At 34.9% G+C, this 18,659-nt stretch overlaps 2 protein-coding genes across 8 annotated transcripts in view; one reads left to right on the top strand and one right to left on the bottom strand.

Moving 5' to 3' along the window:
- The window catches only part of LOC110188788 (uncharacterized), a 108,866-nt gene extending 90,574 nt beyond the window's left edge, over nucleotides 1-18,292 (top strand). For all 7 annotated transcript variants that reach the window (XM_086826037.1, XM_086826032.1, XM_086826038.1 and 4 more), the window contains 3 exons: nucleotides 17,031-17,186; nucleotides 17,239-17,406; nucleotides 17,460-18,292. In XM_086826037.1, coding sequence (XP_086682163.1) covers nucleotides 17,031-17,186; nucleotides 17,239-17,406; nucleotides 17,460-17,626 — 491 coding nt within the window. In that variant the 3' untranslated portion in view covers nucleotides 17,627-18,292. The remainder of the gene's footprint in view (nucleotides 1-17,030; nucleotides 17,187-17,238; nucleotides 17,407-17,459) is intronic.
- On the bottom strand, nucleotides 4,165-17,023 carry LOC147644639 (uncharacterized). Its single transcript, XM_086826052.1, has one exon. The coding sequence runs from the start codon at nucleotides 5,347-5,349 to the stop codon at nucleotides 4,165-4,167; it is 1,185 nt and encodes a 394-aa protein (XP_086682178.1). The 5' UTR covers nucleotides 5,350-17,023.
- Nucleotides 18,293-18,659: the final 367 nt, after the last annotated feature.

Raw genomic sequence — 18,659 nt, 5'->3', positions numbered from 1 at the left:
AATTTATGTCTTTATGTGTTTTTAACTTTCTTATGTTCGACCAGTTAATCTTATTATTTTCCAATATTTTCTCAAAAGTGATTTGTTTAGTAAAATTTTGAGTTTGGTTTGATTTCTCATATAAAATTATTTTCTTATCTAATTCGTATGAATTTGTAAAATAATTATTTTCTATACCTATTGTACAATTTGTAAAGTGTATTAGAATATTTTTTTTTCATTTTAATTTCATTGCTGTTGCAATTTTGATATAATGTTTCGTTTTTTGCATTCTTAATTACTACGGTTTCTTCGTCTAGTTCTAATATTTGCATTTCCTTTCTTTGTATCAGTTTGCAATTTTTCTTAAATACACAATGTTTACTTTTTCGCATTTCTTTTAATTTTTTATTTGTTTTATAGGTACATGTTGAATTTTTATAATTAAATATCAATTCTGATTCCTGATCTATTTCAAAGTTTTCTTCATTAGGCATCTGTATTATCTGTTGTATTTTTACTGTTATAAAGTTTTTCGGTATTTCTATTGCGAATACTAAAAGATTATTTCTGAACATAGCCGTAGCTAACTTTATATGGTTTAGTTTGTTGAAATCGATATTGTATTTTTTTATTTCGTGATCTGTTAATATGCTGGGATGTAATATATTGTATCTAGCAGAAGCAACGTTATCCTGCAAATGTTCAATCTTATTTTTTATTAACTGAATTTTTATCTGTTGGTCGTAATATAAGTTCTCCTGGTATCTGTTATTTTCGAATTTGCTAATTGCATTCAATTGTCTCTCTATTGCCTCTCTATCTGATTTAACTATTTGTTCAATGTATTTTATTGTATCGTTGAAATACGTATTTATGTAAATTTGCTTGTTTAATGCTTCCTCTGTTTCCTGCATGTTTTCTTTAAATGTAGAGATATGATTCTCAACTTCTTTCCTGTCTTCATCGTCCATAGTTCCAAACAACCATTTTGCTGAACTACCTACTACATTAATTAATCCTCTTCTTTCGCGATTGTGGTTTCCATATAGGGTATACAATTTGTTTTTTGTTTCAGTTAGTTCCGATTGTAATATGTGTTTGTTGTCGTTGTTTGTCATTTCTATGTTTTTTCCTATTTCGTTCAAAATATTGTCAATATCTTTTAAGTTTATTATATGTACTACTATATCTGTTGTGATAATTATATATTGATTTTTCATCTCTATTTGCGCATACCCGTCCTGATCAGGTATTTCTTGAATCGTTAGTGTTCCCGCTGTTGTTGTTATTGCCATTGTCATTAGTATTGTCGTCAGCAACATAGTCGTCGTTAGTATTTTCTGTAAATTTATAAGGGCGTTTAATATTTATTGGGTCAATATTACCGAGATTTGCTTTTTTGAATTTCGGAGCTTCTTTGTGTCTGACTGCCTTGTAGTTCTTTATAAAACCCTCTTCTCGTTTTTCTTCATAATGCTCCCTGTTGCCGTTGTGCTTTTCTAACATTTTTTGTTTTTTGCTATCTATATTTTCTTTTATTTTTGTCAATTCTATCTTATTGTTGTGTGCTTCGCTGGGGGTACATTTGATTGTGGAGTGATATCTTTCATTGTAATTTCTCACTGCTCTCTGCATAATTTGTTTTACTGACATATTCGACGCTTCCGTTTTATATGTTATTCTAAACTTTTCTGCTAATGAATTGTGTAGTCTTTCTACATCTGAATTGCCAGTGTGACTATTCGGTTTTGTTAAGTGTAGCTCTATCCCTTCTTGTCTTAGTAGTTCTTTAATCCTGAATGAATCAAATTCGTTATCACCTATTATTTTACCTGGTTTGCCTATTTTCGTAAAATGTTCCTCCAATTGTTCTACTATAGTGATATGATATCTATCATTTAATGGGTATACTGCTGCGAACTTTGAAAACTTATCTATGGTCGTTAAAAAATGTGTATTTTTTATTACATATGTATCCACGTGTATTATCTGATTTTTATCTGATGGGGTTTCCGTTTTACTGAATTTATTTTTAATAGGATTTCTATCATATTTTATTTCTTTGCAAAAATCGCATTGATTTATAACCATTTGCACCAACTCTAACAATTTTGGAAAGTAAATCTTGTTTTTCAATTGGTTATATGTTTCCTGAATTCCTGAGTGCATACTTTCTCTTACATGATAAAACGAAATTTGTCTTACTGCTTCTGTTTCATGTTCAATATCTTGAGCTCTGAGTGTGCATTTTATGAATTCTAATTGTTTGTTGTCTGAAAACATTTCTATTATTCTGAATAGATTCCGACTTCTCCTTTGTGTATATATTTCCTGAAAATATCTCCCATTGTTGGAAAGTCATGTTTTGCTATAAATATTATTGCTTTTCCATGTATTGTTTTATACCCGTCTGTTTTACTGTCTGTAATAATTATTTGTGTTTTATATTTGTTAACTATTTCCTCTTTTATATAAAAATGATTGTGTAAATTTTCTTCAGCTGAGTGTACCGTTGATGTTGAGAGATTATCTTCAATGTTTGCTATCATGTTTATGTCTGAAATATTATCTTTGTATTCATTGTCTCTTTCATTTTCGGTTTTGTTCGTAAGGTCGCTGTCTTCCAGTCTGCTAAGAAAATCTGCCACTCTGTTCTCTTTTCCTTTCAAGTAATCTATCTCAAATTGATATTCTCCTAGTTTTAATAACCATCTCTGGTGTCTAGGTGAAATATCTTTACCTTTATGTTTTGAGTGTAAGAATTTTATTGGCTGGTGGTCAGTTAATATTTTGAATTTATTCCCGTAAAGGTATGGTCTGAAATAATTGACGCTCCATAGTATTGCTAAGAATTCTTTGTCTGTTGCTGAGTAATTTTTTCATGATTGTTTAGCGTTCTTGATGCAAAGAAGATTGGATGACCGTCTTGAGATAGGACAGATCCAATTGCATAATTTGATGCATCTGTAGTTAATGTAAATTTTTTTTCAAAGTTGGGATATCTTAAAATTGGGTGAGAACTGATTAAATGTTTTAATTTTTCAAATGCTTCGACATAGGTGGAGTCTTTTAGATTTATTTTAACATTTTTTTTTCAAATACTTGGTTTTTGGCTGTGCTACTTTAGCATAATCTTTTATAAATTTTCTGTAATAACCTGTTATACCTAAGAAGCTTTTTATTTGCTTCTCTGTTCGTGGTAACCCTAATTTTTCTATGATTGAGATCTTATTTGGATTTGGCTTAATGCCCTCTTTTGTAAGGATATGTCCTAGAAATTCAGTTTCCTTTTTCATGAAGTTACACTTGTCAATCTGTATTTTTAATTTTTTCTTTTCTAATATTTGGAATATTTCGTTAATAGCTTGAATATGTTCTTTTAATGAGGTGCTGAAAATAAGTATATCGTCTAGATACACGACGCATTTTTTATTAATGTGATCCCTAAGTATTTCATTCATAAGTCTTTGGAATGTGGCAGGGGCATTTTTCAACCCAAATGGCATTCTTATAAACTCGTATAGTTCATGTGGCGTTACGAATGCCGTTTTTTCTCTGTCTGATTCTCGGACTAAGATCTGATGGTAGCCTTTGGCTAAATCTATTGTAGTGAAGTATTGAGCTCTTCCTAGTTTATCCAAAATAGAATTAATGTTCGGAATAGGAAATTTGTCGTCTATGGTTACTTCATTTAACTTTCTGTAGTCTATTACTATCCTAAACTTTTTCTTTCCTGAGTTGTCGATCTTCTTCGGGATTACTATAAGTGGGCTAGAGTATCTTGAATTACATTTTCTGATTATACCCTGTTCTTCCATTTCTTTTATTTGTTTCCTAACTTCTTCCTCGTGTTGTGGTGGGTATCTATAAAGTTTTGAGTTTAACTGTTTCTCTGTATTGGTCCGTATTTCGTGTTCAATTTCTGTCGTATCGTAATTGTATTTTCTTCCCTTAAGCGGGGCTAATTTCCATCGTACTCTTGCGTTATTTGGTAAGTTAAATTCTTTTGGGGCTGTGGTATGAATTTCGTACGTTATTACGTCTTTGCTGTTAATTGTAGTGTATGGTATGGGCGTATTTAGTCTCATTTTTCTGTAACCGTTAATCTGGTCGCTAACTAAACTCAAGGTGGCTCCTGTGTCTATTAAGCCACGTATTTCTGTTTGTCTATGTTGAGTTCTATTAATGGTAACCCATCCGAGGCGGCTTCGTAAAAAAAACCGTATTATTGACTCCTGCCTGTGGGTAGTTTTCCATTTGATTATTATCATGTTTATTGTTCAAGTTATGGTCACTGTTGTAGTTGTCATTTTCGTATCTGCTTTGGTCGGTATTGTTTTGGTGTTGGTTGGCTTCTATGTTATCTACCTCCATAGGTACCACATTTACTGGCCTATTTTGTCTAGACCGATGTGATCCTGCTTGTTGATTCCACTGATTATTTTGATATCGTCTACTTTGTCCGGAGTTATTGCCTCTAAAATTCTGAGGGGTATTGTTCTGTCTAACTTGTCTTGAATTGTTGCTCTGATCATTTTGATGTACATTTTGCATTGTATTGTTTTGCAGATTATATTGTTGATTGGTATTCTTATTTTGATGTGCATTTTGCATTGTATTGTTTTGCTGATTATATTGTTGATTGGTATTTTGGTTGTTGTTCCTGTAATTGTTTTGATTAGTTCTACCTTTCCTATACTGATACCTAATGCAACTATTCTCATATCTGCGTTGCACCATCTTTAATATAGTACTTAAATCTCTGACTTCGTAGATCTTGTCTAGTAAAGTGCCTTGTGTCATTTCTTTGGCTGTGTTAACTAATAAGCTTTCGACATTACTTAAATCTATAAAGTTATCATTCATATGATACACAATTAATTCATCATTTTTATATTTTATATTTTGAATTTCTACTGCAAGCTCGCTCACCGAATTCACTCTCAGGTCACATATCCTCTTGTAGATTTGGTGCGGCTCCGTGTCTGGTCTGTACCTTAACTTCAAGGTGGCTTTTATCAGGTTCCAGTTGTCCGGCTCCGGGATATTTATTACTGCATCCTTTGCTTGACCCTGAATTGTCCTGTAGAATATTGTCCTTGTGGCTTCTCTCTTGAGTTGTGGGTCCTCTATCGTCTGTAACAGGTACTCCACGCTACTGAAGAAGAAGTTGATGGAGATTTCCCCGGTTCCCGTAAAGGTTGCCAAACTATTGATGTTTTTGAACAACCGCTCTTGTTGGGCTGGGTTGTTTCCATTTCCTTGGAGCTGTACATACGCTTGTTGCAGTTGCTCCAGCTGTCTTTCCCTTATGGCCAATTGTTCCAAAAGATCCGCTTGAGGCATTTGGCCGTTATCGTGAGCCATCCTTTTATTGTCGTATGAAGCGATCCTTCGCTGCCTTCTTATATCCAGGTTGAGTTGATTTCCTTCTTGGCGCTGTCTAAGTCGATTTTAGTTCGATCTCTACAGGCGTTAATCCACTGATTTTTAGTTGGATTTAATGCTGTTGCGCTGCTTGGTCCGGTTTTGCTTTGATCAATGCACTTTTCTATGCACTGTACCACGTTCACTTAGCGGACTGATTTTTAGTTCGCTTCTGTTCGCTGATTTTTGTATTTTCTTTTTTTTCACAAAAAATTTTTGTTATATATATATATATTTTTTTTTTTTTCTTCACGTTAAGTTCGATTTGAATAATCACTGGACCCTCTTTAATTAAAAAGGATCGTACCGGCTGCGCCAATTTTGTTAAAAGGGGTCGCGAAGTTAAAAAAAAATAAATTATTCGTGAATAAAAACACATCCAGCGGGTTTGGTGGGCAAAAATCAACTGATTATTCTTTATTGATAATGTTTTAAAGAAAACTTAATTTAGGTTTACAGAAGTGCTTATTAATTATTCTGATTTACATGTGTCAGATCGTTGGCCTTTAGTTAGCCTGAATTTAATAACGATCGATGAACTATGCATTTCCTGTTTACTGTGTTATGTTGCTTATTTGGATTTTCTTAGAACTCATTTTGGTTGGCATGTGCCAGATCGTTAACCTGTGCATTTCCTGTTTAATATATTGTTTATTTAGCATTTATTGAGTTAAGCAATTCTTGTACTTTATTATTAAGAGGTGGTAAAGAAGAAATTGGGTTTTGGACATATGCGGGAAGTGAAGTGGGGTTATACGTAACTCGCGTGTGCCTGAAAATGTAGAACCCTATTATCAAATCGATTTTTGAGTAAGTCCAAAGCCTTTTTGTAGTTGGCATTCGAGGGCTCAAGCGAACGTATGGTCTCTAAAGCCACGTCGCCTAAACTTGACTCTAGATATTGTAATTTTCTAATATCACTTAGCTCTTCATCATTTCCGATGACCGTGGTGAACGTCGCAATAAAATCCGGCCAATCAGAATAGGATCCATGGAACCGAGCTATCTCCAAAATTGGCAACCGAGGCTTCCTAGATCGGAAAGAAATATCCGGATGATTAATAATGTCTATGGATGTTGAATTTGCAGCGGTTGCAGCCGGCAGTTGCGATTTGCGCCGCTAAACCTCGATTTATCTTCGCCTTCACATTTATGAACGCCGTGTAGAATTCGATCCGATGGTCGCTTGCTATCTCCGAAAAGTTAAATTTTTCCAGCGAAGTCTGTGCGGAATCAAAGGCCAGGTTTAATGAATTAATCCACCCCAGCCGCGCCAGGAAATCAGCTTCATCAAACTGATCTACAGTCTCCGGATTTATGTAATAATTCATCGAGCTCAATTGCCGCAAAAGGGATTGGGCTTTGGCTCGGTAGAAGTCCACGTCACTTGGCGGTTCTTTTTGATGCCGAACCGAGTTTTCCGTTTTAGACATTTTTATTTTCTCAAGCGAAAAGAATTAATAAAAGAAAAATGTCTGACCGCTTCGGTATGTATGAACCCGTTTCGTTTTCACCGCGCAAAGTTAGAGGTTAATCAGCGTCACCGAGATGCAACGGAACCTCGACAATGTTGTTGTTGTAATTGTCGCAACAGCGGAGTTTTGGCACACGCGCGTCTATGCTTTATAGGCATATGTATGTATATGTTCAATAGGCGCTATTTACGACGCTTAAGCGCGAGCCACCTTTGTATATAATATTTGGCACAACACAGCTTTTGTTTAACAGCGCGATGTAACCGAAAATGTATGTGTGTGAGTTTGCTTGTGTGCTTATGACCGAATGTCAGTAAGCGACAGCGAAGCAAAGCGATTTGTTTAAATAATATTAAAGAGCGAACACCGGGTTGCAGGCTCCGAGCCAAAGAATCACGTCGGGGTCACCAAAATGTTTGTGGCGAAGACAACGAATTTGCCACCCTTAAGCAAAATAACTAACGTTCGAATTAGGTTGATTAAATGCTCTGTATTTCGTTTTCACTTCTCTGGTCGGAGCTGCAACTACCGATCGAATGCTTGACTTCAACGCATATAAAAACGCTTACAATGTAGCATAGCATAAAGACAAGGCGACAGAAGAAGAAGAGATAGATAAATAGATAACGAAAGAGAAAAGCTAAGAGCGCAGCAGGTGCAGCCATACACCCATGCGCGCATGATTAGGCGCTAGCGCTCTGCTCCGAACAGGTATAATTACACATTTGACCACATTTCTTTGATTTAGCTGAGGTCTTTATTGTACTTAGATCTAAGTGATTAGGTTACCCTGGTAACGTTCAATTAGAGCTGAATTTTGTTTTGTTCTACGCCTTCGTTGGTCGTAATTAGCGATTCCGTCTCAGTGCCTGCCCGTCTCTTTCAGGTAAACTAGGATGACAGTCATTCGCTGTCTTCTCACTTCCTTTGGTGACCCGCCCTATTTTATTCTGGCCAGCAAAGTTTCTATCTTCTGTAGTTCGTCTACATCGACCATTCCTTTCTAGCTAGTCATTTGAAATAAAAAGTCCATGTGGACTGAATTCAGAAACACAAGAATGTCTTTTCAATTGATTTTTTTCTGGATCATCAGCTTTCTCGTTACCGGGGATGTTGTTATGCGCGGGTACACAAGCTATTTATACTCTGTTATCTACTACGAGTCTATTTAGCAAATTTTTGCATTCGGTTACTTAGTAGATGTAGTCCTTGCCGTTACGAAAGATTTGATGACCGCTAAACTATCTTACCTTTGTTACCATCGGTGTAGATACCTTATCTGGGTCGGGTACACTCACTACCTCTTCTCCATTCTTCCCTTATATAGTATATAGGAGTATATGAATTGCTGAATTATAGTTCTGCTATAGTTCCACTGTTGCTCGTCGGAACTGCAATTAATGCTCCAGCACCACCAACGATCTCTTCATCACCGCAGTCGTCTACGCTATTTGCCCTTCTGCTGCTCAGGTATTGTTATCCGCTGATCGCGGCATGGTATTTAATGGTATTATCACTGGAGGAAAGTACCTTACTTATTGGTTATGTGACAATTGGTCGCATGTAAAATGCGCAGGTGCCGGTTTTAATGGACAGGTTGAGAGATGTACCTTTATGAGATAAACTCGGGCTGGATTTATGGAGATTCGGAAGCTCTTGACTGAAAAGAACAAAAAATATTTTGCTGTTGGTCGGAAGTAATCTGTGTCTGGGATCTGAGTCAGATCAGTTATGTTATGAACTAGATAAATAGAATACTTAATCTTATATTTGTTAACAATGAATGCCTTGTCAATATGTCTAGCAACTCCCCGTTTTCTAGTCCTGAGGATTCGCCTAACCTTGTTATTAAACATAGATATTAATGCGAACTTATCACAGAGCAAATTTTATTGGCCTAAATCATTATTTGTGTTCTATTGATTTGTTGTGTGTTCCTTCTGAAATAACTTTCACTACGGATTTGTTTATTGAACCGATTGGTTCGGCTTGTCTTTTATTAATGTTTCATTGAATCTTAGACTAAGGCTTGCTAGCTGTCGGCGCAGCGGCAGAGCAGCCGCTTTATCTTATACATAAGTAAAGTATGTAAAGTCAAATAAGAGAGTCGCGCATGCATATATGTACACATATGTATATGAGCGGTCAGCGTGGGAACTATGCTGACTCGGCTCTTATGCGAGTAATGCATTAAGTGCATCTCGTATTACGTTTGCACTTGAAACGTATTTAGGTACTTGGCACGCTGTCGATGAGTGACAAAGGCAATGCCCTTTTGTATATTTATGTTGTGCAATATGAACTCATATATGCATACACTACTCTACATGTTACTTATTACACTATACTACATCTCCCTCCTTTTGAAAAATAACGTAATTTCATGGAGTTATTTTATTTCTTATTATCATAATAATTGTTTTTTTTTTTTTTTTTTTTTTTTTTTTTTTTTTACTAACAATAAAGGAAATGAGTTCGTAAAAGATATTTTTTTTTCAAAGTTATTTATATGTATTATTATCTATATATGTTATTATATATGTATTTTTTTGGCCATACTTAGTGCTATTATGAAATAAAGAGTTTTAATCTATCCTTATGAACTGTCTGTTTTTTGTTTTTGTCATTAACTATTATGACATTGTTTCTATCTCCTATTTCTGTTACTTTATACGGGCCGGTATATTTATAATCTAACTTATGACCTGTTTCATTTCTTAGTAAAACTTTATTTCCTACTGATATATCTATATTGTTTACTTTCTGATCATATAGTACTTTCGTTTTATTCTTATGATCTTCTATCATTACTCTAGCTCTTTTATAAGCTGCTTCCAATCTGTATTTACTCTCCTTAGCATAGTCGTCTATATTATATATTGTTTCTATGCTATCTATGCTATTAAAGTGTTGCGGTAAATTACTTCGTTTACCGAATACTAATTCATATGGACAATAATTATGTGCCATAGAGGGTGTTGTGTTGAAACAAAAGACAAAGTATTGAAGCCATACGTCCCAATCAGTTTTATCAACCGATATATAAGATCGTATGTATTCATTAAATGTTCTATGACTTCGTTCTATTGTTCCAACGGTCTGATGGTGGTGTGCTGTTGATGTTATATTTTTAATATTTAAATATTTGCACAAATTGTCTATAATTGAATTCTTGTATTCTGTTCCCATGTCCGAAATGAACGTCTTCATTGGACCGTACTTCAGAATAAAAGATTCAAATATTGCTTTAGCGACAGTGTTAGCATTTTTATTTGGTACTGGTATTGCAACTAAATATTTAGTTAAGTCACATATTAAAGTGACTGCATACTCGTTACCATTTTCTGATTTTGGTAGCGGACCAATAGTGTCCACTATCACTCTGTCGAAAGCATTTATTGGGATATCTGTTATTGTTAGTGGGGCCTTACTATGTTTAGTTATTTTGGCTTTCTGGCATTTCTGACATTTTCTTATGTACTCAGTGATATCACGAGTCATATTTTTCCAAAAGTAATGTCTTTTTATTTTTGCTATAGTTTTTGAAATGCCTGTATGACCACCTTGTATGGGATCGTCATGAAAATTAGACAGAATGGCTTCTTTTTCTTTTTGTTTATCTATTAGGGTCACCGGGTTGAGTAGCGCTACTCTTAGTGTTTTCAATATTTTATTGCCCATTAATTTGAAATTATCTATTGAAATATATTCAAAGATATTTTCCCACGGTGCCACTTTGAGTTGGCTGATTTCATTTATACCGGCTTGCAGTTCAAGCCTTTGGAAAAATTGACCTAAGTCTAGAGTTCCATTGGTATATAAATCGCTAACATCGTATCTTGCAGTAATTTTTTTGCCATGTTTAAATGAACATAACATATTTTTTACGTGCAATGTCACTACTTTACGTACTTCGTCATTGTTTATGACTTCGTATACGTTGGGCCTAGAAGCTGTACTTAAAGATTGCGTTGGCAATTCTTTTTCTTTATTTTCCGCGCGGATTTTCTGTCTATTTTGGTATCTTGTAGTGACTTTATTTATATTTCCAGTTATATTTTGTAATTCTTTGATGGTTATTCTTGATAACGCATCAGCTACATAGTTGTCTTTTCCCTTTAAATATTCAACTGTAAAATCATATTCTTCTAATTCTAGCCTCATACGTGTCAGTTTAGAACTTGGATTGATCATGGAAAAAAGATATATTAAGGGTCTATGGTCTGTTTTTATAGTGAAATGTTTTCCATATATATATGGTCTAAAATGTAATATTGCCCAGTGTATTGCAGCTAATTCCTGCTCAGTAGTACACTTATTACTTTCTCCTTTAGTAAATGATCTAGAAGCATAAGCAATGGGAAGTTGGAGTCCATTATGGTTTTGAGTTAAAACCGCTCCACATGCTTGTTTGCTTGCATCCGTAATTATACAAAATTCTTTATTAAAGTCGGGGTATTGTAATAATGTTGGTTCCATTAGTTTTGCTTTTAAATATTCGAATGCGTTTTGGCATTCAACTGTCCATTCAAAGGGAACATTCTTTTTACATAATCTAGTTATGTGCCGTGAATATTCGGCGAAGTTTTTGATGAATCTTCTATAATAGTTGCAAAAAGCTACAAAACGTCTAGCGCTATCCGCATTGTGCGGCACTGGATAATTCATGATGACGTCATATTTCTTGTCATCTGGAAGTATTCCTTTGTCTGTGCATTTATGACCTAGAAAAGTCACCTCATGCATGAAAAATGAACATTTTTCTGGATGTAACTTTAGATTGTATTTCCTGCATTTCTCAAAAACGTCTGCTAGGTTTTTAAGCATATGCTTTTCGGAACAACCTATAACTATTAAGTCATCCATATAAAGGAATGCTTGTGAAGGTTCTAATCCAGAGAATGCAATAGTCATCATCCTCTGAAATGAATTAGGCGCTATCTTTAAACCGAAAGGCAATCGCGTGAAACGATACGAGCCTGTGCTTGTTGAAAATGACGTTATATCTCGAGAAGATTTTTCGAGTTCTATTTGGTGAAATCCTGACATAAGGTCAAGGCATGAAAAATATTTTGCTCGCCCTAGTTGATCTAAAATATCGTCAATTCTAGGGAGTGGAAATTTATCGGACAATAATTTTTTGTTTATTTGACGATAGTCAATTACCAATCGCCATTTCTTTGAATGAGAACCGGGAGGTGATTTTTTAGGGACAAGTAATAATGGGCTATTGTGTTCAGATACAGAAGGTTCTACAATTCCGTCGGTGATCAATTTTCCGACTTGCTTTTGTATCTCGTTCACCTGACTGTGTGGGCTTCTATAATTTTTGACGTATACTGGTTCATCGTCTTTTAATCTCAGTTTTTGTTTGTAGAAATTATTTGTACTGATTGGTTCTGTTTCCAATCCGAATATATCACTGTATTTGGTGCATAAGTTTGAAAGTTGTGACTTGAATTGTGAAGGAAAGTTTTTTGATAATTGAGATAATACAGTCGTTTCTCTGTTTCCATTATTGGTTTTGACTACTTCGTAGTTCGAAAGTGATTCATATGCTAGGTTACTTGTACTGACTACTTGATCTGTATATGTAGTATTAAGTAGTCTTATGAATGCATTTTTTGTTGTTACAATGGTACTAGCTATGTAAATACCATGGTCAATTTCTTGATTTGGAATCAGTACACTGTCTTCTTGGGAATTTAATTGAATTTTTCTGATAACTTGGGATCTTGCTGGCAGAAGTATTGAGTTGTTGCCAGAACTGTATGTTATTGGAACATAAATTGGGAATTTAAGGTTATCAGGTCTTATTATAAGCCAATCTTCAGATGGCTTGAAGTCTAATTGACAGTTGTATTTCTTTATGAAATCGATTCCTAATATGCCATCACATGGAATAGCAAAATGTAAATCCACGATATGAAAATCGTGTGGGATTATATATTTATTTGTCTGTATCTCAATAGAAGTTAACCCTTTTGATTTTGTAATCTCATTACTTATTCCTTTTATATCTATTATATGGTTAACGTTTATGTCATTGTAGACATCAGAAGTTTCTTTGAGTATTGATATGTCAGCACCCGTGTCTACTAGAAACACCAGTTCTTTCCCTGTTGTTACATTAATAAAATTGGCAAATATATTCTGACTGAGATTGATCGCATGAACCGTTACATTCTCTACTGCTGGGTATTTAAAGGGACTTGAGAGTTTCCCGATGTATTTTGGGCTACTCTCACATTATTAATATTATTGTGGCCTCGGTTTGAGTTACCACGTCCTCGATTGTTTCCTATATATCGACCTCTTCTATTATTATCGTTATAATTGGAACTATTGAAGTTGTTGTAGTTATTATTACTACGACCACGATAGTTCCCTCTGAAGTTTCCACGTCCGCGGTTTCCGCCGCGCTGTGGGTAATTGTTATAGTATAGGACAGTATTTTGCTGTCCAGTTGCTTCTGTGCAACTACTGACAAATTTCGATATGGCTTCATTCATGGTGTTAAAAGTGCCAGCCTGCATGATAAGTTTTACCTTATCAATTGCGCAATTCTTTGATATGGCTTTTACTGCAGACTGTGTGGAATAACTTCTGGCTAACGCTAGTGGAAGGCCGTCCGTTATATATGCACTTTCCAAAGCTTTTGTCATCTGCTCAACCTCTGTTGTATATTGGTTAGCAGTTTTATTGCGTTGCTGTAGGTTCATCAACTTGGCTGTTAATACCTCTACAGTTTCGCCTTTGACATTGCTTTTTATTCCGGAAATGAGTTCTGATATTGTTGTTTCATTTCCTACCAAGTTTCTGGCGACACCTTTTAGCTTTGTTTTTATTATTGAAATAGCTAATTGCTCGTGTTCGCCTTTTATCGATTCTATTATTTCAAGTGCATCGAGAAAACTTGTTAAATTTTCTGCTTTACCATCGAATGGTGGTATAAGCTTAGATGCAGTGTTTATAAAATCGATATTTGATTGTGCCATGTTGATATATTTTTCTTCAACTATGCTCGAGCTACTGTCTGAGTCTATTGACTTGTCAAATTCAGACATTAATATAGCTGGGATAGTGAGATTGTTAATATCTTCCTCGTCAAGACCGTGTTGGTCAATATCAATAACTTCTTTAGACTCTGATTCTTCACCAGTTTCAATCGAAGTATTGAGAATATTCGGTATAGTTATTTCAAGCTCAAACTTTTGTCTAATGGCCGTTAAATTAGATCGTAGTCTGATCAAATACTTTGATACTTGTGACCAGTGATCTTGAGTGAATCTATCTCTATGTTCGTATATTAGTGTTCGTGCTTCATTGAAGCATTTGACTAATACTTCTACGTGTTTCTCAACTGTAGTTTTTTGTATAGGCCTATTCTGTGTTAGAGACTTGTATGATTTATCGAATTCTGATCTAATGTTTGATAGTTCTTTTGTTAATTCATTCCATTCCATTATAGTATGGTTATGAATTAGTTTTTGACACCATCATAACATTTACTCTATCTAACGTTGGGTGCTATCTATTCTTTATCTACTTTTGATTTTTTTTTTTTTGCTATTTGTGTGGTCATACATATATATTATGGTTCAATTATATTTATTTATTTTTATTTCATTTTCTTTATTATTTTTTTTTTTTACTTATTTAGGTACATTTCGCTATATTTTGCTTAGATAATAATTGTTGGATGTGTGCTTGTTCTGATTTATAAAGAAAAAATTTTTTTTTTTTAAATTTTGTCCAAGTCATTCGCTCGGCTCATATACCTTTTCTTTAGGCATCTGTTGTGTAGTTTATATATTTTGTAAAAACAATTGGCGCACATTATAACAACAATTATTACTAGCATTATATTTACAAATTCCATATCAATTTCGTTTGATTGTACCTTATTTATTACGTTAGCAGTGGAGTCCACTGACTTAACGTCTACTAAACCCATTGTGGTTTCGCAAAAATTATTTTTATAATTATACTTATCATTTACTTCGTTACTGAATTTACTTATAGCGTTACTTCTCATCTAATCTTGCTTTTTTTTGTTTCATTTGTCATATTTGTATATTTTTTTTTTACATGCGTCCTGCCTATTTTTCGTATAGCTTTACGGGCTATACTTCTAACCGAGCGGAGAAGGTTCCGCACGATTTTACAATGGTTTAATTTTATAATATATATATATATATATGTAGTGGTGCCTGCTGCATCCTCTGCGTCAGCTGGTCGTCGCCGGTTGGCTACGCTGACGCTCCTTCGTAGGCGAAAGTGGCGGTTTGCCCCTCTCGCTATCGCTCTGCTACTGACGTCCGGGGCCTATTGGCTCAGGCGGTGCCGGTGCTGGTCTTCGCACTGGTCTTGGCTAGTTTCCTCGTTGTACATGCATAATCGCATGTTACTGAATAGAAGGGTCCAGGGCAGTCGTTTGGGCAGCTCTTCGGTTGTTTCGGTAGTGGCTTTGGAATATTAGGTTTGCATTTTAATTTTTCATTTATAATATGTATTTTATTGTCTGAGTGAGTTGCGACTTTCGGTACTTTGTTTAGTAGGGTTTCTTTTAAAAAATCTAGCTCGTTTTGCAATTTTTGGGCCGTCGACCATGCGGGCGGCGTTTGTTGAGCGTATAATAGCCACTTTATGTGTGCTATTCTCTTATTTATCTTGTTCTTTTGACCCCCTCGTACCATCGCTCACTCTACTCACTCAGACTTATTATTTTTGATTTTAATTATTCCCACGTAGTTGCCGTCGTCGTCGCTGCCAAACTGCCAAGCTAGGTGTTGCTGCTACTCCTGTTGGATTGTCCAGCTTGTCCTAAGTCCCAGAGGACTTTGTCACGGTCGCCATGTTGTGTGTTCCTTCTTTTGAAATAAGTTTCACTCCGGATTTGTTTTAATGAACCGATTGGTTCGGCTTGTCTTTTATTAATGTTTCATTGAATCTTAGACTAAGGCTTGCTAGCTGTCGGCGCAGCGGCAGAGCAGCCGTTTTATCTTATACATAAGTAAAGTATGTAAAGTCAAATAAGAGAGTCGCGCATGCATATATGTACACATATGTATATGAGCGGTCAGCGTGGGAACTATGCTGACTCGGCTCTTATGCGAGTAATGCATTAAGTGCATCTCGTATTACGTTTGCACTTGAAACGTATTTAGGTACTTGGCACGCTGTCGATGAGTGACAAAGGCAATGCCCTTTTGTATATTTATGTTGTGCAATATGAACTCATATATGCATACACTACTCTACATGTTACTTATTACACTATACTACAGATTGGTCGACCTTAATGTCATGATCTTGAAACTGCAATTTCGTCCTTTTACAAGTCTGTGTATTTGTCTATTTTCATGTTCGAACGGGTTTTAGCTCGTGCAAGCCCCCTGGTTCAACAAGCACTCGTCAAATCTTAAAAACAAAAAGTCTAGGTCGTACAAAAAATATCTTAAGTCCTATTTCGCTTGTGACATATCGGAAAATGTGTCCGTTCAGAATATATTCATGGGACTAGTTAGTATTATGGTCACTACGTTGCTAAACGTAGGAATAACATACGTAGTTACCCTAGTCAATTTTGACTCCTTTTTACTCCTGAATCATCTCCTGGAAAATTACCAACCTGTTTGCTGACCAACCCAATCGCAATATTTCTTATCATTAACCTATACCCCATATTAACCATATTTATGTTCCACATGTTTTATTGTGGCTCTGAGCATTACGGAAGCTTTTTGAACAGCTGGTAATCTATCAACTGAACCATATGTGTGCCTTCATAATTTCTCCTTCTCAACATGGCTTTCATTTAAGAACAACAAACCTGCTTGAATTTTCTTCATACAGACGCCGGGGTTTCCTTAACAAATGCCAAACTAATAATATTTTTACTGATTTTAACAAAGCTTTTGACTTGGTAAACCATTGCCTTCACCTCCACAAACTTTCTCTTCTCGATTTCGGTCTCTGCAATAACCAATTATCGTCTGTGGTTAATGTGTATTCTGGTGTCCCCCAAGGCAGTCAAATTTTTTTTTTTTATAATGAAGTATACCCATGAATTAATTTTTTACTGCTTATTTTCCACCTCTTACTTTTGGGATGGATGGTACAATTCTTTATTCTTCTTATTAGGTTCCAGCTCCGCCTGGTGGAATGATGTTACGTGTACAGGTTTATTTTCCCTAGGATTGGGTTTATTTTTACTCGTGTTGAACTGCCTTATAAGTCGAAAAGAAGAGGAAGATCTTGAGGACTATGTTCAACGGCAGCTAACTCGATCCCGTTCCGGTAATTTGTATATTGCCGTACTTATGCCATTTGTTTAAACCACATTATTAAGGTCACCGTCTTGAGAGAGATGTAGAAACTGGTGTTTTAACCACACGACATGCTAGAAAAGCTGTTGCCTTGCAGAAATGCGGACGTACCAACTCACTGACAGATGTGGCTGTGGTTAATAGCGGCTCCTCGGAAAATATATCCAATGGACCAATGATTGGACGTAATGGTTTGTAGAAAATTCTTTTCAGTAAGTCAAGTTTTAATTAGATCAGTTTTCAGGTCTGGCCAACTCCGGTGACGTGCCTCTCGAAAAAATTGTGGAAGAGGACACTCCATATTTAAATGATCGCAGTGCGGGAATATCACCAATTGAAATAGAAAATGATACAAAGATGCTTTTAAGAAAAGAATCGATTAACGAATCCATTAATATAACACGAATATAAATATATTAAATGTAACACTTATTTTATTTTCTATAGCTTAGCATAAAATTAGAATTATCTGCAAAATTACATTTCAAACAATATATATATAAAATAAGCAAGAAAAAGATAAAAAAATACGTAATATTATGATCGTGTTTATGTTAAGTGACTTGTGTTTACCTTAAATATATTGTGAAACATTCATTTTGTATGCTGCAAAAAATTAACACTAAAGATTTATTTAATGAAAAAGGCATCCAAAAATGATGCGAATGTATGTATGCATGTGAACTCGAATCGCGAATATATGTATAAATACGTTTAATTTATTAAACGAATGAACAATTTAAAACTCTCGACAATCGAGCACATTGCCAATGGCCATTGAATCAGATCCAAATATCTCAATGCTGTAGAGGAGAAAATATTTTACGGGATATATTAATATATTTATTATTTAAGACATCCTTTTTATGACTGAAAACGTATCTTTTGGGCTTACAATTTTATAATTATTGTAAACTTGCTTATCTCTAAAACATTCTGAGAATAATTTAACGATATACCTACGCCTTTAAATAATATATATATAAATATACTTATTATATAAGAAAACAAAAGAAGAATTCCTTATACAAAAAGTCTTTTATAATAAATAAAATAATGATTTAAAATTATATAAAATAATTATTTTGTAACCTTAGGTTAATCGAAAATATGAAAAATACTAGGGTCATAGCATATAAAAGGGTATACCCCTGCATGGAATTATAATTTTTGTCAAAAGTGTGCAACGCAGTGAAGGAGTCATAAAGTATATATATTCTTGATTAGTAAAAAGAGCCAAGTCGAATTAGATAGGTACGTCTGTCAATTTCTTAGCCAACTTGTCTCTCTCTGAATGAAACCTTGCAAATAGCCTTCTTTATACTATGTCTCGAATAGAAATACTAACAGGCCGGATGGGGAGACTATGACCTGTGAGAAGTCCCACCAACAGTCTGTAATCTTTCCGAGGTAAATGCAGAACGTTGTGGCTGAGTTTATAATT

The sequence above is a fragment of the Drosophila serrata genome, unplaced genomic scaffold (genome assembly GCF_035046125.1).
Source record: "Drosophila serrata isolate PLE 108 unplaced genomic scaffold, ASM3504612v1 contig_125, whole genome shotgun sequence".
Classification (NCBI taxonomy): domain Eukaryota; kingdom Metazoa; phylum Arthropoda; class Insecta; order Diptera; family Drosophilidae; genus Drosophila; species Drosophila serrata.
This window is presented reverse-complemented; position numbering and strand designations above follow the sequence as displayed.